The sequence below is a fragment of the Dicentrarchus labrax genome, unplaced genomic scaffold (genome assembly GCF_905237075.1).
Source record: "Dicentrarchus labrax unplaced genomic scaffold, dlabrax2021, whole genome shotgun sequence".
NCBI lineage: Eukaryota > Metazoa > Chordata > Actinopteri > Moronidae > Dicentrarchus > Dicentrarchus labrax.
Genome location: NW_026136707.1, coordinates 11,197,225 through 11,220,594, shown reverse-complemented (window position 1 = coordinate 11,220,594; position 23,370 = coordinate 11,197,225). Strand labels below are relative to the sequence as shown.

Genomic DNA, 23,370 nt, shown 5'->3' with positions numbered 1-23,370 from the left:
TTAACTTGTGGTTGATGTATGTGCTAACACTCACATAGACATGGAAGGGCAGCTTGTAGCAGAGAGTTTGTCCTGTGTGAACTCGGACTGCCAGCTGGGTCTGCCGGTGGGAGCTGTCGTCAAACAGTGCCCGCGCAGACAACTTCCTGTCGTCCAACATTGCCGACACCCACAGATCTGAGGAGGGAGCAGGCAGTTGAGACAGATGGTGAGTGTTGGAAAATTCCCATTCTAATCATTTGTGCGACTGGCCAATTCACAACACTTACAGTGCTTGTTGTAAGGCTTAGAGAGAGAGCATGCCTGTGACTTTGGCGTTTATGAATAAATAAAGCGTTATACCAAAGCTGTTGCTGTGTGGTCCAGGAGAGCGGGACACAGTTTTGAAGCAGGCAGTGGCATTGAGACAGGCTGATTCTCTGCCTCCCCTCTGGCAGGTCTTTTGAATGACGTTGATGGAGTGTGGCTGGAAGGACAGACTCACATTGATCTGGACTATACTTCGAGAGCTGGGGACAGGAAGGACAGTGGAGGATAAAACAGGATTTAATTTGCAGCTGTGTGACACCATAAAAATGTAGAAACCAGTAGATGATTTTAATCTACATGGGAAATTAAATACATTTTTTTTTTTGTATGATTTATTTCCTTTAACATAGAAACTAGCTGGCTGTAGTTAATGCATTTAATGTCTAGCTTCATTATCTCCCAATGCTTGCAGCTATAAAATAGAATCTGTTCTGGCAATGCCCTTCTCTCCCCTCCCAAATCTGCCTCTACCCACCTGAGCAGCACAGCACTGCCATGTGCACCCACTGCCAAGTCTATTAGATCATCTCCGTCCAAGTCCAACCGAGCACTCACACTGCGGCCAAAATACTGCAGGGAGGGGGAAATCGATGACCCTGGAATACGCTGTGAGGCAGAAACAAAAACAGAACAGAACTCAGTTTTAATAAAACCTGAAATACACCAGTGAAAATGTATCTGTGGGCAAATTACAAGTACCTGCTTATAATTGTGGATGATGTGAATACCGTCTCCATGGTAGACATAGATGGCCCCCCTGTGTTCATCCTCCAGCGGGGCTCCCACCAGTAGGTCAGTGAAGCCGTCGTGGTTGAGGTCTGGAGCGGCTGTCAGTGCATAACCAAACCTGGCATCCTGGGTCTTATCCTCAGACTTCAGAGTACCATTAGATACAAACTTCTCTTCCTGGGAGAAAAAGGAAGAAGAAGGAAGGAAGATAGAAGAGTTGGAGGTAACATTCATGGGATTAAAAAAAAATTAGATATTTAGAAAATTGCTACGAAGACCTAACAAGTAAACAACATAATCTTATAGTGATTGCATAATACTCCATAAGGAATGATCAGTGCCAATGCTGTCTTACCCCGCTGAGGGAGTAGATGTAGACTTTACCAGCCTCCTTGTTTCCTGAGCCAAGGAACATTGGAGCTGCAACCAGAAGGACATCAGTGATGCCATCCTGGTCGATATCGAGCCCACACACCTCGCTGCCATAGTAAGATCCAATCTACAGACAGAAACACGCTCTTTCAGCTTACTGCCATTAGGTGGAGCCCTTGCCTTAATCTCTGCTGTTTTTCTGCTATATTTAATAGATAAAAGTGACTGAAGGGAGAAGAGAGACTCATGAAGACCTGTTACCTGTTCTCCATTGAGGGCCTGTACAATGTTGACATTGCCATCTTCACTGAGTTCAAACAGGATGACTTTGCCTTTGTGTTTGAATCGAGGAGCCCCAGCTACATACAGTCTCCACCAGTCACCGACTACCACAGATGACACTGTGTAACCTGGAAACACATAAATACACATCATCCAACATTGCAACCTAATCTATTGCCTTCAATAAAGAGTCAAGAGTCATCACTTCAAATCAAGCATACTGTGGTTGACCATTTGGACCATGAAAATCAACTTGCAGAGTTACATGTTCGTGCAGTTTAAAGTGTGGTCTGACTTCAACCTACTCTGGTGTGGTGTATTTCTACATGCTGGTAGAAAGTTCTGATGTGTGATTTGAGAGATAATTAATAAGCAAACAAGGATGTTTTAGGTAGGATCACAACTAACTTTTGCATCGTGCCCTAACTGCACAGGATTTCAAATCAGTCCAAGCTATAGCACACAATAACACAATAATCTGTGCAATAGTAACACATGCAAAAAGTATGATCCTGTTGTGTGATACTGTGATATGTGGGTACCTAAATAAGCAGCATGATTTTTGAGCTCCAGTGGAAACTCGCTTTTAAAAGCCTCTCTGGACGGCATTATGCGTCCGTTGATCCCTTCCTTCAGCACTCCACCATCCCAGTCATAGGCACCCACCATCCCAAAAAGAATGCCATCCTGAAGAGCAGAAAGGGGCATGTATGAAACACACAGTTGAAACGCAGGTAAAGCACTTCATACAAAGATGAACAGCTGATCATACTTACATCCAGTGTGTGTGTGGAGAAGCCGATCTGAGACATCTCCATGTGGAACGAGCTCTCGTTGTAGCCCAGTGTGCCTACAAGCAGACAGAGACAGCACGTCAGTCTTCTCCATTGTCATGTTTCTTTACACATCTCCTCCCTTCCTTCCTCTCCCTCTCAGAATCTGATCTAGATGGCATCATTAGCCCCTCACTCACCATGAAGACCACAGGTGGCAGACATGCCTCACCCTTTCCTTTCCTCCTGTCCCTTCCTCTCTGAGTTCCCTAAACATTTAAAGGGTGGCATCGCTTTTCATCAGCCTTCCTCTCATGTTCCTGCAACTATTGTGATAGCTGTACACTCCCTCTACCTTCTTTTCCTTTTCTTGCTTTCTCTGCAGGACTACCGTTTATTTTCTCACATGGACCCAATCCCATTTTACTCACTTCCACCCTCTTAAATATTCTTTCTTCATTTCTGTCTCACATTCTTGTATTTCATTCTTCCTAATTTTCTCCGACTTTACCTAGACTCTTTCTAGATTTGGTTTCCTGGTATTAATGTTAATGTTAAGTTATAATGACTCTTGCATTAATGAAATCCCACCTATATATACACAGTATACAGTAAATATCTGTATTTTTATGCTTTTATTCTTTTTATGCATCATGCAACCTAACTATATTTACATCTTGATGGATTATTTTCAAATGAGCCCTACTGATAAATCATGCGGTTTGCAACACCAGAGATTATTGGTGTCAATCATGAGTGTAACATTGCTGCTTTATTTCTTTTCAAACATCTTTCCTTCATTCCTCCACAAACCTTCCAGAGTGAAGATGCGATCTCCCAGGGCATCCACAATGTCATTGAGAGCGGCTTCATTAGTCACATTGAAAAAGTATTTGTCATCAGGGTCGCTGGCGATAAACTTGATCTCATTAATGAATGTCTCGGGATCCTGCTGCCGACGGATGTAATGACCTAGTACCTGGAGCCCAGCGTGAGAGAAAGAGAGAGGGAAAAATACTTTAAAAAGAGAGAATACGGTAACTGAATAAGCAGATAACATAAGTTCAATATAACATTGAGGGATTAAGCTGGAGGCAGAGAAAGGGGGCGAAAGCGAGAAAAACAGAGAGCATAAACAGACTTTTTGGCATGAATCAGAGGAATTACTTCCCCATGTTTCTGAGGGACCGTGAAGAGAGATGAAACAAGGTTCTCAGCAAATCTTCCAGCAGTATGAAGCTGAATCAGGTGCGGATCAGGAAAAAAAAAAGGGACTAGAGCACACTGATGGATTTGCTGCCTGCAAACAGACCAATATTTCAGCACCTACTGTGTCTTCATCATTGAAATTTAAGGGAAGAGAAGAGAGGGCCAATGTGTAGCCATTACACACCAGATAAACTTTTTTTTTAAAAGTTACGTCGTGACCTGGCGCCTTTTGCAATATATTTTGTGATAACTAGTCTTGAGTCTCCCTAACTACGCTAGCCATGGATTCCAAATCTAAAAAGATAAAAGTCTTGGAGGAAAACAGAGATTAGTGCGTGGATGTGTGTTTGCTTACTACCAACGCTATTAGCTGACTGGTGTGCTATATCCGCAGGGATTTATTTTGTTACCAAAAATGGCTTTTGATAGTAAAGGTTGCTAACCCCTGTTATAGAATAAGATGCATTGCTGTAGATTAAACTATCCAACAGTATATAAAGTAGTTCTAAAATTAGCTTAACCATAAACATCCACAGCAGTGAAATGCAACATGCATATTAATGCAGCAGTAATATTAAACCACAAACCCCATAATAGGCTGATAGTAAAACACTGACAGGGACCATTTTTCTGCACAATGACTACTTTTACTTCTAATTCTAGTAAATTTTGCTCATAAAATGTAAAGACTTTTACTTAAATAGGATTTTAAATGTAGGACTTGAAGTGGAGTACTTTTGTTGTGTGGTAGCAGAACTTTTACTTAAGTTAAGTATCTGAATACTTCTTCCACCACTGCCCAGAAGAGAGGATTTAACTGTGATTAAACTGAAAATAAACACGCTTCACAGCCTGAGTAATTTACTAGCAATTAAACAATAACTTCAGGCAACAAACTGACCTCGAAAACATATGAACGGAGGAAACGGTAGCCAACAGAGATTTGTAAATGAGGAGCACAGGCCTTGCTGAGAGGTGAAGAGATGACTGATGAGGAAGATATACTGTAGCAGCAGTGGCCTATGGCTTAACGCCTGAAGTACAAATGAGAAAATTCCATAAGAGAAACCAAACCCAAGAATCTCCCCCTGTGACTCCTGCTGCCAAGCAAACTAAGGAAATCCTCTGTTTTCAGAGAGTAGGGGGTGGAGTAATGTGAAAAGAGCCTACATAAAATTATATACATTAAGATATTATAGAGGTTGAGAAATTCCACTCAGGCTGCCAACTGCTGCTGGCTTTTATATAGTCATTAACAAGAGAAAGAAGAAGACAGAAAACAGAAAGTCTTAAATTATTTGGAAACACAATGACATTTGTATGTATGTATGAATACAGGAGTACATACATGCATAAGCTGGTCCCCTACAATCACACACTTCCAGCCCCTGACCTGCACTGATGTATAAAACACAGTCTGTAGTGACTGTGCTCTTGTTTTGAGAGCTCTGCCCTCCCTTGTGAGCCATTTTCACTGGACACACACACACACACACACACACACACAACCGACGCCCACAGGCAGCAGCACAGAGAGCAACATCAAAACATGGCTGTTCAAGTAGTACTTACCTGTCATCACTTTGACGTTCTAGGCAAACACCCGACCACAAAACCCACCTAATTCTCTCGTTTTCTTCATTCAGGGCTGAGTATACAATTTCAGCTCTAGCCATACCTTGACTCTCTGTCTCTGGCTGTCTGTTTCCTTCTCTCAAATTTAAACTTTTGTTGACCTGGCATTATGTTGTGTACATGTCAGGTAGAGTTGTTATTTAAGACCATAACAACACATTTTAACACAGTTTATGGTTTGCAAACCTTTATCCTCTCCCTGTTTCTACTGGGATGGTCAGGATTTACACCAAAGAGTAACATACCTCATTGTCAGCATTTTAAAGAGTCAATTCACACCCACACTACAAGAAAAAGTTGTTTTTGCCCATGTTTGGAACTTTCCTCCAATCCAACAGAATGAAGGTAAATTAAATTTTGTCTGTGGTGCTAAAAGCTAAATAAATCTATTTCCAGACAGAGTGTCCTGATCCACACACATTACAGTGGACTATTTCTTCAGTAGAAATTATTTCTAATGAAAACCATTCACAGGCAGGTTTGTGGACTGTCCAGAGAAAGGAGCACACTGTTTGTGGAAAGATGTTGACACTGTCTGTCTGTCCACCACTTTGGTGCAGACTGAAATATCTCAACAATTACTAAATGTGTTGCCATTATTACTGGACTGATGTCAGGTAAAAAAAATAAATGTAGCCTTAGCTGTCCTTTGTGTTTGATGCTAATTAGCAAGTGTGAACTAAGATGGTGACCATGGTAAACATTATACCTGCTTAGCATCAGCCTGTTAGCATTATCATTGTGAGCATTAGCAAAATGTATTTCATATCAATGTGTTTTGGCATGTGGCCTTCATCAGGTTCTTCTCTTTGAACCAATGCTTTAAAAACAGACTGCATTTAATTTCTCAAGATACCTACCTTTACTAAGACTGTACGACAGACAGATTCAGGAAGGCACAGGAGAATTTTGAATGTGATCCCTTTCTGATCCATTTCTGTTGTTCCAGAGGCAGAGCAAGCCCTTCTTCTTCTCAACAAGCTTTGCTCTGATACGTGGAATTCAGCCAACAACACCATCGGCTAAAGCACCAAACTTCAAAATAATTCAAACCTTAGGGCTATCCAAACACAGGGGGACTTGTAACTGAACTTCTCCATCCATAGATTACTACATGTATCTGATCTCCACCGTCACATATTTCTATAGTAGCACTTTGCCTCTTCTGTGGTTCTAGTGGAGTCTGGAGGTTCCCCAGCTTCTTTTGTGGGTAAAGGGAGGGGTCAGCAACCAGTCCTGCCACTAGAGCCTGTCTGCCCCTCTGACACTAAAACCATGCCCCCACTCAGTGTGTGTCTGTGTGTTGAGGGGGTCGGGTGTGGCTCGAAAGGAAGAGTTTTTCTTCCCACTTGGCTATTTTAGTAGACCCAAGGGGTTCATTTGGTAATTTGGAGATGTTATTTTTGGGGTGGTGGTATTGTGTGGTTGCTTGAGGATGTACATGGTCACCATCTTTTCACACAATGTGTGAGGAATGTCAGGGATGCTCTACACACCCCACTGATGATTTAGGATAGTTGTTTGTGTCTCTCACAATGGTTGCATTCTTTTTTTTATGGTAGAAAAAAGCTCCTGAAGCAACATTTTGAGCATCGTGATAGGCTGAAACCCTCAAATGAGCAGAACGGCCCATCAAGACTTCATGAAATGTACTCACAGCGATGGCGTATCTGGTGATGTTTCTGTTGTTACACTCCGTCAGAGCATCTTCTAGCTCCTCCCCGTCATGTGACTCTCCGTCTGTCACTACAATCATCACCTTGGTGGCGCCCTGCCTGGCTCCACGCTCAGCACTGAATGCCTCCGTGCTATAATAAAAAAAAGGACAGGCTGAGATCAAGAATGTCATGCTAGTTTGCTAAAACATCCAGCTAAGTGATCTTGAATCAAGAAAGAAAGAGAAGGAAAATAGAAGGAAAGTACAGGGAGTGAAAGAGCCTGAGGGAAAGGGAGGAGACCAGGGAGTATCAGTCACTTGGTTTCTTAAAATCTCAAATAAACATCCCCTATAAGATAATATACAATTTCAAGTGCTTCTCTGAGAAAATGAATAGCCAGTAAAACACTGAGATATTGGACTGAAGTTCCTTCCCCTCAAGTCAGATATAAATGGTCCAGATCACAACTGGACTTGGACCCACAACTATATTACTCATACTTGACACACATAAGCACATTAGCTGCCACTTGACTCAAACTGGTCATTGCATGCAGTGTGCATGTGTCATTACACACAGCGACCGCATCTGTGCATTCCCATCCGGTTGTGCCATGATACAGAGAGGAAACCTAAATGACAAACACACACGAACAAACCCAGGCCGCACCCTGTTCGTCTGCAGGAAACCTGTTCTCAGTGGGACTTGTTTCAAGCGTTGAATAGGGTTTGGTAAGCCTCAGACCAACACACACGCACACACACACACAAACACACACACACACACACAAACACGCACGCACGCACGCACACACACACACACACACACACACACACACACACACACACACACACACACACACACACACACACACACACAGTGTGTGTGTGACACAGTACTTTCTGCTAGTGAACTCAGTCATTTTCAGGCCTAACTCCAGCCCTTGCCTAAATATAACATTGTGGTCAGCCGCAAGAAACTCAGAGTTAAAAACAACCCTTTCCCCTATGCAGTCTGCAAATTACATAGGGAGCAGAGAAGGAGTGGAGAGGTGAAAACAGAGGAGAGCAGTGGAAGAAAAATAACAGAGACGAACAAAGATGAGTAAAAGACTGGAGAAGATGAGAAAAGAAAGGTAGATAGGTAAATAGTCAGTCTGGAAAAACCTAGAGACAAGGGAGAGGGGGAGAGCAAACTAAGGAAAGTTACTGGAAGGCAGAGAAAGGGATTGGGAATGCTAATTAAAAGAATGATAAAAGACAGTAAAATGAAGCCAAATATTACGACCGAGAAGTGCAAATCCTGCTCTGATGTGGCATTAAGATTGTGTGGAGTATACAGTGAAATAAAACTGTGGTGGGAAAGAGAGAAGAAAGAGATATACAAGAGGGAAGTGATGTGGTAGAGGAGAAAAGAGGGAGAGAAATGATGAGACAAGACACAGACAGGTCAGAAGGGACAGGTGATTAAAAAGGAAAAAAGGAAAGCACAGAAAAATTAGGATGAAAGATGCAAGAGGGGGAGAAAAAGGGAAGGGGAGATGAAAGAGGAGAGAAAGTGAGTGGCGCTAATTGGGAGGCCTGGTTGTATTTACAACTCATTTTATGGAGTCACAGCAGTGTGGTAATGACACGGCACAGTGGTCTGTGAGTGTACTTTTGTGTGTGTGTGTGTGGCTTGAGTGAGAGCGTCTCAGACGGGTGGAGCAATATAAAAATCAGTGGCTAATCCAATTGTAGAGGGCTGTTTGAAGTTCATGCAACAGTCTGTCATTTACTCTGAATTCAAACTATCCTCAGTGCACTCCATTACTGTCCTTTACATGTCAGCATTACACTGCGCAGGTCCAAAGTATTTACTTACTTTTTTCCCCATTGGGAGCAATTAGGGGGACAGACTCTTGCTTAAAACTGTGTCATACACTTCTTTTTAAAGCTAAGACCCAGTCCTTTAAAAAGATTAGCTCGACATTTGGGAAAATAAACTATTTATATTATATATATTTGCAGAGATTTAGATGAGATTCATACCACTCTTATGTCTGTGTTAGTAAATATGAAGCTACAACCAGCAGCCATTAGTTTAGTTCTGTTCTTGAGTTTGTTTTTATTATTTTTCCCACAACTACACTTTTACATCATCTGTTTATCTAGTCAAATACAGAAGATTTGGTGGGTTTATTTCTCCTGACTTGGGCTACCTGGTCTTTCTGCCAAGTCTCAAGTATATCTGTGACTCAAATTTGTGACTTAAAGGGCCAATGTGTAGGATTTAGTAGCATCTAGCGGTGTAGTTAACGATTATAACCCCTCACCTCACCCTCCCTTGTGTAGGGGGAAACTACAGTGACCACAAAACTCACAAAAAAGGCGAAAGGCCCTATATTAAGCCAGTGTTAAAACATGGCTGTTTAATATGGCAACCACCGTAGAAGAGGACCCACTCTGTAGATAAAAAAAGCTCATTCTAACTTAATGAAAAAATCTTATTTTCAGGTGATAATACACTGATGAAGCCATATTCATGCCAATAGATCCTCTTAAATGTTAAACACTGGACCTTTAAGTCTCAAGTCTTTAGTCTACAGCTCTGTGTGAGTGTTTACTGATTGTCTACACAAAAATAAAATCATCAAAAGCCTCCAGGGGGCTATATTTAGGCGCTAAGTGCTAGGGTTTGGGGTTAAGTTTATAATAAGGACAAGGGTAGGCTAAAGGTTAAAGGTCAAACATGCAGGGAAGAGGGTAAAAGTTGAAGCTGGGAGGGGCAAGGAATAAATGCAGTCAATGTCAGCGCTTGTATGTATATTTATATAGTTAAATACAATGTGTGTGGATTTGATTGTATGGTGTGAGCCCTTAATATTTGTGTAGGTCATCCGTGCATGTATGTACTGTACGTGTTCTGTGTGTGTGTGTGTGTGTGTGTGTGTGTGTGTGTGTGTGTGTGTGTGTGTGTGTGTGTGTGTGTGTGTGTGTGTGTGTGTGTTTTTACAGCTGCAGGAGCACCACTTGGCTGACCAGGCTGGGTCAGGCTGTGCCACACCTGCACCCGTGCTGAGCCAGCAGCCAACTAGTCCAGCTCAGCTAATCTTACTGTTTTTCTACCCCGTCACTTTCCTGTCTAGTGCCAGCTCTGCTATCAGTCCATCTGTACTCTGTATGTCTGTGTGTGTGAGTGTGTGAGTATGAGTACATATGTTTTTATAAGTCAAAACAGACGTTCTTCAGTTATTTCAACCGTAATCCCGGTTTGATTTCTTTACCCTGACACGCAGACTCAAGACATTTGAGTAAAAAATTCTTTTTTTTAATTCTTTTTTTTGCCATGAGCCCTGATGAGACTGGTGTGTGTTCACCATCTGACAGGGTGGGAAAGGTGCAGTAGTGTCTGGATTTTTCTTTTAACGCCACAGTTACACTATTTTACTGGCTCCATTTTCCAGTCACTGCTTTTAAACTACCTTTTAAATGTTTCTCTTAAACTTATCCAACTTTTACCTTTGAGTATGCCAGAAAACAGGAACTCTCCAATTACCTGTGTGTTTGTGTATGTGTATAGGTATGTGTGTGGGTGTGTGAGTGTGTGTGTGTGTGTGTGTGTGTGTGTGTGTGTGTGTGTGTGTGTGTGTGTGTGTGTGTGTGTGTGTGTGTATGTGTGTAAAAGTGGAATACCTCTCCAAGATACACATCCCAAACTGGAAGACGTGGCCACACATCAGGTTTGGGTGTGGTGCTCAATGTGGGTATGACTTTAATAAAGCAGGAATTTTATTATGAAAAGAAAGAGATATTTTAAGACTTAGAGGTTTTCATTTGGGTATTGACCCTCAACCTATAGATCTGTTTCTTTAGACTTGGGTTTCAAGCTTCAATACCGCTAACATACTTCAATAAAGAAAAGTCTTGAAGGTGATGAGAGACTGGGTCACAATGCAGCCACGAGTTAGTTAAAGGAGAGTATTTTAAATATAGTCTACACATTCTGTCAGGATGTTAAGTTTATATATCTCTGCTCAGTAACTGGTGATTGCACATGCTTCCAAAAAATCTATATGAACAATAAAAATAATATTAGCTAATCAACCTTCTTTAATTTAACCTTTAATTTAATTTAGCTGATAACGTTGTAAACGCAACACTGACATCTTCTCATAAAGTTGTTGTGGCAAACGTGTTGCTTATTTACTCACCAAGCAAACACAGAGCCACATTATCATTCATTTAGAGGCGTGTTTTTTCTGTTCACCTGGCAAAGTTCAATATCCACTTTACTTTTCGGTCTGTTTGTGGTCTCCACTAACTCCTCATGAAGATATCTGGCTCTTCAGCTGCTAAATGTTCACCAGCTAGTGTGGTGAGCTGGACAGGATTACTGAGAATGACTTGTGAGTCACAAGGTAGCCTTGCCCAAAACATACCCTGCTTTGCTGTCTATTTTACTCTAAATTGGACCATAATTTACTAAATGAACTTCACTGTATGGAAGAAGACTTGAAACAAGTGATTGAGACCATAAACTTGTTAGGAAACTATTTACTAAGCTCTGTCCTTTATATATCCTGTCAATGGTCTGAACAAAGTTTGACTGGACAGTGTACGTTTGTAGTTAAAGAAATGCCAAATTTAAAAAAAATTTAAACTTGTTGTCTTTTCTTTACTTTGTCATCTGTGTAACAATCTCTTCTGTTATGTCTTTCAGAGTTGTGTGAGTGTTTCAACATAGATGTAAAGAATCCAAACCAAAGGATGCTGGTCGGGGCTCCCTGGGACGGGCCACCTAACAGGAAAGGAGATTTTGTCTGCTGTTTGATACTATGCAAGTGGCGTATAACGGATACATCCAGGCTTTTTCAGTAAAAAACAGCTTCTGGAAACATATTTGATGGGAGCATTGAGAGTAAAAACAAAAATAAAAAAAGTAACTTTTCAGGCCATAAAACCAAAACTATGACCTTGAAGATGCTAAAACGCTGGATAGAGTTGAAGATTTATCCTAAATATGTGTGTTTGTCACCATGAGTGATTCCTTTCACATTACACAGTTGTTGTTAAAATCAAAATATTGATTGAGTACCCCATGTTAAACTGTTTAATCTGATAGCTTGGTAAGCCATAAATCAAAAGCAGCCTGATGGAATCATACTGGAGTATATCATTAGAAAGAAGAACAGACAAAAAGAAAATACACCTGATTGCCATTATAACTACAAATTATAGAGTAATATATTTAGAGAAAACCACAAAGAATGTTCTACCAAACTCTAAACAGTCAGTCAGTTTCCAGCTGGCCAGCCAAATCTACAATATGTTCGAGTGCAAAGAACATCAGCCAGTAAGAGTGAAGTATGTAGTGTAGTGAAGGACAGGCCTACCAGGCCATGTGGATGGCGTACGCAGTGCGCGTCTCTCGTCCCTCCTGTCTGCTGATGTTCTTGGCGGCCTCTACTACATCCTGTGTGGTCTGGTAGTCCTTCAGAGACCACTCGTGGACCGCTACCTCACCATACTGCAGTATACCAACCTGAATGCATGGACACACACACACAAACACACACACACACACACACACACACACACACACACACACGTACAAGTATTTCAACAATGCCACATGTTCATGGTTGTGCTGGTACATATTTGTGGAAAGCAACATCTGAGACTCTTGTTTCTGGGGTGAGCTATCTCTTTAAGTACCAATCCTGTTCTTAAAGCAAACAGTGCACTTGGGGAATTTTTGAATTCATTCAAAAACCAGAGGTATTTCCTCTTCACCTCACATTGCCTGCTACCCCTTACCCCCCGCCCTCCCTTTTCAAAACCCAAACCTCCCCTCTCACTCCTCTTGTTGTTTAGCTCAGAATAATGTCCCCAGACCCCCTCTCCAACTTCCATTCCTCTCCAACCACAAGCTAGCTCGGCTCACGTCCCTTTACATTACTAAAGCAATTCATTCTGGTCATATTTTGCCAAACTGGTTCTTTATATTTGTCACTCCATGTATGTTTTCACTCAAGGGACTAGCTTGCCTTGCTGTTCTAGGCAACAGCTACGGGGTTCCAGAGGTTTAAGTGGGAGTCTCAGTCAAATTCAAACCCGCAAGTTTCCATTACCAATGTAAATAATATTTATAGGCAGTGCAAACACACATCAACTTGCACTTTTACCTGCATCTGGTCCGGGCTGATGTGGAATTTGCTGAGGATGTTGCTGAGGAAGTTCTGGACCTCGTACCAGGGCCAGATACTGTTGGAGCCATCCAGCACGATCACGATGTCCATGTATGTGGAGCACCCTGCCACATGTTTATAAAAATAATTGGTTAGCTAAAACAGGCCTGTGCAGCATGTTCCTCTGCCTCAATGTGTGTGTGCGTGTGTGCAAATGTGTGGTTACTTTGCGCTGTTGGAGCGATGGTCTTTCTCGGTTCTAGGTCATCGCTGACAGAGGCACAGATGCCCGTGCTGAACATAGACGTACCACACTCTTGAGACCACAGAGGGGCGCATGCCTGAAAAACACACACAAACACACACATCAGCATCTGTCTTACAGGTGAAGCAATTTTCTGGAGCATTTACAGTCAATTTCAGCGGTTTATATGAAGTATTTGTGTTCCGCTCACACGACGTGTAGGTGGTTTTTTGGTCGTTATCAAAGGGTTTTAACACGTAGACATATGTGGTTGGGTGACCCACAAATAAACACAGAAAAAGACTAAATGAGGGCATACAGGGAACATAAAGAAAACAAGTCATGAGAGGGAATAAGTCATGGAAAAACTACAATAGTGTGGTTTGGGGCGATAGAAAAATGAGGGAGAGGCAGAGAGAGGGAGACTATTGTTGACATGTTGGCAGTCACTGTTGTCATGAGTGGTTTAACAGAGCTGGAACACCAGACCAGTAAAGCAATTTAAATCTGATTGTGCTAAATGTAGGGGGTGAGTGTGGGGTTGGGGGGGGGCATCATATAAAAATATTTCTGTCTTCAAAGCTTGCCGTTCATTTGGCTTTCATACCAAATGGGAGGACTAAGGAGGTGGAAAAAGGAGATAAAAGAGGAACTCTTGCATACAGCAGAGAGACAAAAGAGAGACAGAAACTTGGGTGAAATGGGGGTAGAATGAGAGAAAGAGAAACATCCTGGTTTTGCTTGCCCTGTCATTATGGACGGGTTTCTCCTCAGGCTCACAGACAGGCAGAGAAGAGGGGATGGAGAGAGGAAGGAGGGAGAGGACGGAGAAAAGCGAGAGAGGTGCTATGGCTTTTGGTAGGTCTGTCATTAACAAAGGGCCGGAGACGCATTCCGATCCTGTTATAGACCTGACCACTGGGGTTAAGATAAACACACACACACACACACTAAAGTGGGCTAAGCTGGATGGCGTTGGTGAACTGTGCACGACTCCCCACCCGAAGCAGCAGTAAAAACCTGGCAGACACCAAAACACTCAAGCACACTTGCTTAATACACACACACACACACACACACACACACACACACACATAAAGACACAAACAGACACAGGAAAATAGACACAGTAACTAACATACAAACACACAACACACTTCTTCTTCCTGGCGCAGGCAGACTTAAGATGTGAGACTCAAGTTAGACAAAAAACAATGACTTGCACTAGACTGTTCTGAGACTTGACTCCCTAAAGACTTGACTTTGACTTGAGAATAAGTTGCAGTTTACGTCCATGTCTGTCCAGACTCATATAACGTGGTGAAGGAATTATTTAAAAGGTATAAAGTGTATTCTTTTGGCTAAATCAAAGTTATCACTATATTAATGCACTGGCTAAACAGGCACTTCGCAATTAGCTAGGCACACTCCAGGACGTTATAATGTCATAGTTGACCTTTGACCTTTTGGATAAAAAAAAAATCACTTGGTCATTGTACCTTGTACCTGTAATTTGCTTCTAATTTGTCCCATAATATGCATGTATTACGAGTATAATGTAGTGTATGTATAATTAAATCCACAAACAAAGATGTTTGTATTCTATAATCAATAATTAATCAGTGTGTCTGACTTTGTAAACAGTATCCAGGAAGTGGGGGATGAGTGAACTGGACATGGTCACTTCCAAAGTAAAATAAAAACACAGCAACAGCCCTGATTCATTCAAATTCTGTCAAACAAACACAAACTGGTCTCACCACATCCCTTCAGGCTACCACACACAACCAAAATGACGACCTAGCAGAAATAAAAAGTCTTGTTTCTTAGTGTTGAAACCACATACCAGGAAGCCATCAGGGGAGTCTGGAGTGAGCGTCATTCCCAGGTGAGAATTCCTCAGGTTTTTCGAGACGTTCTGGAGAGCAGTCTCACCTGAGATAGAGAGAGAGACCAGTTCACAGGGTGACATATCTAAACCTGATGTGAGCTGATTTTTTTAAGGATGTTTGTTTCTCTCACCTAGATTCACTTTGCTGCAGTTGGAGTTCTTCTCCTCTCCCACAATGCATTTATACACGTCTCCTTTCCTGTTGTTAGGTGGCCCGTCCCAGGGAGCCCCGACCAGCATCCTTCAGGAGTGATAAAGTCATTTGTCATCAAGACATCATAGTACACATCCTCTTTTTGTTGATCTGTTTCTCTGTTAGTCTTTCAACTTACGATTTCTCTCCGTCTGATTCATGTTGTAACACAGAGAAGCCAAACAGAGCGTCCTCTGGACCGGTGAAGATGCGTGGATTCTTTACATCTATGTTGAAACACTCACACAACTCTGAAAGACATAGCAGAAGAGATTGTTGCACAGATGACAAAGTAATACCACGCAGTCTTATGGAGAAATGACCTGACTTCTCACTTGATTTATTAGCTTAGTAAATGGTTTCCTAACAAGTTTATGGTCTCAATCACTTGTTTCAAGTCTTCTTCCATACAGTATGATGTCCATTTAGTAAATTATGGTCCAATTTACAGTAAAATAGACAGCAAAGCAGGGTATGCTTTTGGGCGAGGCTACCTTCTGACTCACAAATCGTTCTCAGTGAGTCTGTCCAGCTCACCACACCAAAGTCTGATCAAACTGTGAAACTAGGCAGAGCTGACACATATGAATCAAGCTTCTGTTAGTGTGTTGCCTATTTCTTACCTAAAATTGTTTCAGAAACATATTTTACTGTACTATTTTTCTGTAATACGAGATTATGTGTGACCAGGCAAGCCACTACGGATAAGTCAAAATTGCGCAGCCAGTTAGCGGAGCTCAACTCGCAGTACATTACATCCGCTGGCTCCTACAAACTGTCATGGTGACAACCATAATGACAAACTCAAAGCTTCGAAACAGTACTCCACAAACCAATGATCCACCCAAATGTCACAATAGGTTCACACTTGGTTCAGACCCAAAGAAATTTAAATTCTAGTTAAAGTTTCCAAAGATATGTCATTTTGAGGAAATGATTCATAAGACATCAATAATATTTCCATTTGAATAAATGGTGCAGCCATGAAAGATGTAGAGTCTCGGGCTTCAATATTTCATTCAGTGTAAATATAGCCTAACATAGCTCACATGAAGAGTTGGAACATGGTACTATCAGACAGTGTGGAACAAGATCATTTTTCCAACTTTTTGCTTTCTTGCCAAGAGTTACAAGGGACGATTGATATCTCTCTCATATCTGTCTGTTAAATATGAAGCTACAGACAGCCGCCAGCTAACTTAGCTTAGCATAAATACCGGATACAGGGGGAGACAGCTATCCTGGCTCTGTCCAAAAGTAACAGAATCTGCCAACCAGCACATCCAGCGTATCACAAATCAACGCGTTATATCTCGTTTGTTCAATCCTTTTTAGTATTTACTGTATCAATCTTCTCATCTAACTGTTGGCAAGAACGGAAATAATAATGTCAAACTTTTTCTTTAAATGTGAAATGTTATAATAATAAATAAATAATAAATCATATTCATCAGCCATTAAAATTAGTGAAAAACATGTTGGAGCTGGAAAACTGTGTGTACAGGACTGTACACTATCTGATTATTATTTTCCCTCCTGGCCTTGGGAGAGGGGATTGGGGGTGTAGGAGAAAGGGGGGGGGTGAAAAAGATGGATAAACAGAGTGACCAAAGGCAACCTCTGAGGAAAAAGGGAGTTCAGTCTGAGGGGAAAGAGGCAGAGTAGAGGGAAGAGAAGAGGCAAGGCAGGGAAGGGTGTGGGTTAGAAAAACTATGGAGTATAGTAGGCCCCCTGTTATGACACACAAGTCTACCCTTCATACAACGAGAGAGAGGTGAGGGAGACACAGAGAAGACAGAGAGCAACAAGATGGTAGTCAGACAGTTCACTGAGTTGTGAACATTTAGGTGCAAACAGGAGCATGAAAACATGTTCCAACTGGCAAAGTGAAAGACACACATCGTATTTTTTGTTTCAGTCTGAAGAGGAAAGTCTAAATATGTTTGCCCAACACCAGAAAAAATATATAACGGAAGATTAATGCACACCTACATAGATTAAATCTTTCCTGTTATTTTAGTCAGAGTGAAACTGAATGAACTGAAACAAGAGTTTACTTGTGACCTTTAAGAATTCAAAGTAAATAGGAATTTAAGATTAAAGAGTCATTAGCAACACAGCAACATCACATTAAATTGTGATTTTTAAAAAAGTACCTCTCTATAAATACCAGATGTACAATACAACTCTAATTTTGTATAGTAGTTCTTATCAAATAACACTTTTACTTTTAATGACGTTTAGCAGGTATTGTGTACCATGTCTTAGTTTACCATGTTAGCATGCTATCACAAAGTACAGCCAAGTATTGGTAGAACTGGATAAAAAGACACACCAATTTTCATGGCAATGTATCCAACAGTTGTTGAGTTATTTCACTTAAAACCACAAATATCAACCTCAAAGTGGTCAAACTGTACAGACAGACAATGCCATGGAGCCATGCTGATAACAGCATGGCTGAAAAAGTTTCCAAGCAAAATATAAATGACCATGAATAAAACATTAATGGAGATTGGTACCAGCTGCTTCATTCGTGCATCACAATCGCTCGTTTGGCTATCAGACGACTAACGTCATGCAGGTGTCGCTATAACTCGGCTGTTGCACTCATACCAAGGCTGTTTGCTGTTTCCCGCCACCATCCCATCCTCCTTTCATGTGCTAAGCTTTGGTATATTGTATTGATTTAACTATGATTTCATGTCAAGCAAGGGATTAGTTCTCCCAGCTGAATCCTCTTTACTGCTCAGATTATTCAAGAGCTCCCTGACAAGTGCCTGTGAATGAAAGAAAGTCGTGCGATGTGTTGAATGTTGATGGTATTGTATTGTATGTATCTGCACCTGTGTGTTTATCAAACCGACTACTAACAGGTTTTTGGTCAAACTTTGAATTCAGATGTATAAAAATGCAAAGTGTACAGCAAAGACGACTTTTTGAAACAAATAAACAAATGTTAACAGTGGCTGACAGGAAATAAACTTGCCTCGCTACTTTCTATAGATGCACAGTTTCACTTCAATTAAAGGACATTATTATGTAGTATTTTCAGTTCAGTCTCAGAAACACTACGCTACTCTTGACAGTCAGTATTTAACTTGTCTCACTTCTATTGAATGCTGTTTGTATCCTTGAAAACCAGGGTGTGTTGGATGTGTTTTGTTAAAATACATTTGACTTGACATGTCATTTAGCAGCATCCGGAGGCATCTACAGTAACTCCCCTACTGTACATAACTCAGTGATTCCACTGGAGAAAAAGTAGTCCAGGATGGGGAACAAGACCAGAATACTGCTGCTGTGATACACCAGCTACTCACACACTTGTATACAGATAATTCCCCACAAATACACACTGACACACACAGACAGTTACCTCGGCCAGGCCAATCAGAGGGGGATTCCACTTGGTCTTGAGAAGGAAACTAGATATGTTCACTGTTTCTCTTCCATCTCTGCTCCTTGCTTTCTCACATACTGTAGTTTCTTCTACCTGCTCTTTAATTTTCTCTTTTCATGCAGATGTTTTTTGCTGTAATGTCACTGAAATTTCCAGTCAAATTTCTTTCTTTCTCTTGTACCCAGATTTACTCACTGGACGTTTATAGCTATGGGTTTTTATAGCCATGCTAGCAGCACCTCTAGGAATGGCAATGTCGTTCTGTCGCCCAGATTGAAATATCATGAGAAATATCTGATGTATTGTCATAAGGTTTTGTACAGACTTTCCTGCTGACTTTGGTAATCCCCTGACTTTTCCTCTATTGCAACCAGCAGGTAAAAGTTTGCTGTAGTCTGGCTGTATATCTAAACATTTACTCAGTGGTACATGCTACAGACATAATGTTCCTGAAGTTGATGAGTTGTTCTAACTTTTGTGATCCCTTAACTTTTTCATCTTGATCAGGTAAAAATTGTAATTTGTCTAATTATGACCAAATACCACCACAAAACTAACGACAATCGCATTTGCCTCTTTTGTGCTTTTTAATAATAAGCAAATGTTAGCGTGCTAACGTGTTAAATTAAGGTGTCAAACATGTTAAACACTATATCGTCATGTGAGCACATTATCATGAACTCAAAGCACTCAAAGAGCTACACAGAGCTGCTAGTGTAGCTCTATCTTGTTTCTACTCGTCTTGCAGATGTGTGTGAGCTTCCAACATTTCTACATCCAAACCTCCAGTGACTTGAAATTCAGCCATCTGAGTCTACACAGATGTTTAATGCACTTCACCAATGGGAATATGCGTAGGCAAAGATAGAGTAATTCTTTAATACTAAACCTTCTGCTTTTATGGCCAGAATGTAGAAAAATCTTTCTATACAGCCTTGTTGCAGCAAGTTATTCTCCCACAGTTCTTATCCACAGTGCAGTAAAATGTATCTGTCTTTTCTTGTGGCAACATCACCCCCCCTCTCCGGTTCCAAATTTCTTTCCGCAACAAACCAGACCTCTGATAACAGTCCCTGCTACTGATTTTCTCCTTCATCCTTCTATTTCACTCATTCTCTCATAAACCATAAATTGCTTCTTTCTTTTACCTCCCTCTCCTATAACACACAAACACACACACACTGTAACTCTACCACAAGGCCCCCTCTCCATTCCCAACCCCTCAGACTCCCACAAAACGGTACCATCATTCCCTGTTTTCCCTGTCCTGTCCTCCCTCCTATGGTTCCATTTTCATTGGGGTTTATATATGACACTGTACCGCAGCCCGTCTGACCACCCATCACCATGACAACTAGCTGCAAACATTTATCAAGCCAAACTGGCTCCAGATTCTCTCAACCACACGTTCGGCTCTGGGCGCTACTGCTGCTGGATGTGTATGGTTGCAATTGTGTAGTATGTGTGTGTGCACATGTTGAAGAACAGCAACTGAACTTGACACTAGAAAGTTTTGGATACTACAGAGACATGCCAGCACTTACAGCAGTATGCAGAGACATTGATGTATGTTGTTTTTAATTAGACTAACATATGTAAGTTTCCCTTTCTCCTTGTCTGTTTCTCTGTCTTTAATTTACATCCCTGACTTATAGCACTTGTGTGAAATTACCTGCAGGAGAGATGTCTGCTCGACTGTCTGTTTCTATCATCTTTATTAAACTGACTCATAATGTTTCCCATGCATCCCTCTCCTTCGACTCCTCTCACCCTCTTTCACAGATTTTCTCTCCATTATCTCCATCGTGTTCTGTTCTCATCTCTGTCACCCTCTCGTGGGGAATGGGGGTGGAAGAAGAGGGGGAGTAGGAATGAAAGGCCGGGAATGATGGGAGAGTAAAAAAAAAACAACACAAGAAGATAGCTGGGAGAATAATAGGGAAAATGTATGAATGACTTGTGAAACACACGCTCACACACCTGTGTTCGACATCTCAGTAAAAGCATAACAGAGTGTAACAGGCATAGGATGCCTGCTGCTTGCATCAGGGGAGCTCTGCTGAAACCATTAACATTACACACATACTCACTCACCTATATGCTCATGTATGACACACGCACAAGCTAGCAAACTTACACACGCAAGAGCACTTACATTAAGGTCACATAAGCTACCGTACAAATTAAATCCAGTTTACACATTAAAAAACGGGGGAATTATGCCGTAAAGGTTTGCTTTAAACGGATAATGGAGGGCAATGTGTAAAACCTAACCACATGCAACATTTGGCTGTGTAAACCTATGTGTAAAAAGGTGTGTGTGCATGTGTATAAGTACGTGGTGTGAATGACCATGATGATGGATACATGCCTCATTCACTCCTCAGCTTCTGGATGAGAAGCTTTTTGCATAGCATGAAAACCGAATGCATGGATAATCATTCTTCAGTCAACATGTTCAAAGTTGGCAACATCTCATTAAATACATTAACTTAAGAGACTGTATGTGATTGTGTGTGTGTGTGTGTGTGTGTGTGTGTGTGTGTGTGTGATTCAGAGCATGTACAAAGTTTACATGCCTCACACAGAATAATATCTCAGTCTCTCCTTTTTCTTCACGGCCACATGCTATAATGCAGTAGTTAAACCGCTGCTTATCAACTACATAAACACCCAGTTTTGGTAGACAACAATGGTCTTTTTCTTTGGTTTCTTGCTGGTGAGCAGGAATGGCCCAATGAGGTGTGTGAGGCTGCTCTGCCACAGCAAACATGAGTACATGAGGGAAGCTGATGTTCATGCTCCATGGAGAAAACACACATGGCACAGGCGCCTTATTAGGGGAACTTTAGACATCAAGTAAGCGATGGGAATGGCTGATATGGCCGTTGAGGTTGAGTTACACAGCTGCCAGGGTCAGAAGGTGTCAGCTGTAAGAGGAGATGGACCAGTAACCTTTTGGCAGAGGATGCATACAAGTATCTCTGATTCCCCCCCAACATCTTCTGGTAGCTGGAGGCCTCCAACGAAAGTTAAATATTTCCTCTGTACTGACAAAACTGATAGATTTACTTAAGCATCTGACTTTGAACCAAGAACCATTACTTTGCTGGACTCATGCGCAACTTCCTATACCTTTGATCTATTTGGCAAATGGAGTGTGGCCATATGTTTTAATATGCCTGCTTCTTTACTCTCCTGCACACAGTCATGTTAGGAATGTGTTCATGGTCAGTCGCTTACTGTCACACAGAATAAAGCTCTTTGGGACTCAGGGAGGCACGTGTGACGTAATTATTCACATATGTTGTCTGTTAAAGTTCAAAAGTTTTGGAGGTTAATGACCATATCACCCGGTAAGACTGTGCTGGAGGACAGGAGAGCAAGTCAAGAGGCATCAATCATAGACAAGAGATTTACTTTACATCCTCCAATTCAGCTTGAGGAGCAGTGATTGCATAACCCCCCCCCCACACTTTCAGACTCCTTAAGTGGTGTCATCTTATTTTTAAAACAAGCAAACAAAAGTTGTGTAAAACAAAAGTTAAACTTGACTTATAAAACCAAATATAACCCAGAAAGAGAAAGTAGTTCTTACCTTTAAGGAGGATGAACTCCAAGCACAACAGGTATTTACGCAGCTCCATTTATAAAACCGAATGAAAGCAGAGTCTCTCGTCTATTTAACCCACCTTTTTTTTTTCCTGTTTACAAAGTGGTCTTCCCTGAGCTGTTGGAAATGTAGTGCATAGGCGTCCACCACACACACATAAACACACACAGGCACACACGCGCTTTTCAGCCCTCTCTTTCCCCAAGGGATGCGTAAAATCCAGTCAAACTGTGCTGCTGTGGCATGGCTGTGTGTGGGAGCCTCAATTCAGTACGTTTACAAAAGCAGACACGAGTTGTTAAATATAGATTTAAATAAAATAAATCTACTCGACACCAGAATTATTGTCCGTGATTTTGGCGCTTTTAAGTCCCTGTAGGAGTATTTGAGTGGCACCACAGGAGAAGGTTATATAGCAGTGCATAGAAGGGTATTTAGGTTAAAGAAAACTACTTAATTGACACTTCAGTGACCCATGTCTTGAGCGTGAAAATCCTGCACCTGTCCCATCCAACAAGAGGCCGCAGTCCAGAGTCATTAAACCATTACTAATGTGTAACACCTTCCCCAAACAGCCAGTGAGCAGCGCGCTTTATCCCTCCTGACTCCGGAGCGCGTCTTTGAAGCTCAAGCTCTCCCGCTGACACAAACTCCGCTCATCAAGCCAAAAGTTTGAGATGAGTTGCGCACGGTTCCTCTGATAACTTGTTATCCATGATCCTCCGCGCTGATTTCCCCCACATTAACGACGAAACGCTTGTCTCCCGCGAGTTTCTGTCGATGCAAATATGTGCCTCTAGTAACGGATTTCTCTCACTTTGAAATGAAAGAGCGCATTTATCCTCAGAGCTCCCCTCCCTCCATCCGTCCTCCTTCATCCACCAGACTCC

The 23,370-nt window shown here is 41.6% G+C and overlaps 1 protein-coding gene across 1 annotated transcript in view; it reads right to left on the bottom strand.

Annotated features, from left to right (window-relative positions):
• Positions 1-23,370, bottom strand: part of itga10 (integrin, alpha 10) — a 26,280-nt gene extending 2,910 nt beyond the window's left edge. The window contains exons 1-17 of the mRNA XM_051407466.1: positions 22,466-23,370; positions 15,604-15,715; positions 15,403-15,512; positions 15,227-15,315; positions 13,363-13,477; positions 13,134-13,261; positions 12,342-12,490; positions 6,967-7,117; positions 3,279-3,444; positions 2,469-2,542; positions 2,235-2,379; positions 1,672-1,820; positions 1,394-1,537; positions 1,009-1,215; positions 785-915; positions 343-509; positions 35-177 (exon numbers count right to left, since the gene is read on the bottom strand). Of these exons, the coding sequence (XP_051263426.1) occupies positions 35-177; positions 343-509; positions 785-915; positions 1,009-1,215; positions 1,394-1,537; positions 1,672-1,820; positions 2,235-2,379; positions 2,469-2,542; positions 3,279-3,444; positions 6,967-7,117; positions 12,342-12,490; positions 13,134-13,261; positions 13,363-13,477; positions 15,227-15,315; positions 15,403-15,512; positions 15,604-15,715; positions 22,466-22,514 (2,229 nt within the window). The 5' untranslated portion in view covers positions 22,515-23,370. The remainder of the gene's footprint in view (positions 1-34; positions 178-342; positions 510-784; positions 916-1,008; positions 1,216-1,393; positions 1,538-1,671; positions 1,821-2,234; positions 2,380-2,468; positions 2,543-3,278; positions 3,445-6,966; positions 7,118-12,341; positions 12,491-13,133; positions 13,262-13,362; positions 13,478-15,226; positions 15,316-15,402; positions 15,513-15,603; positions 15,716-22,465) is intronic.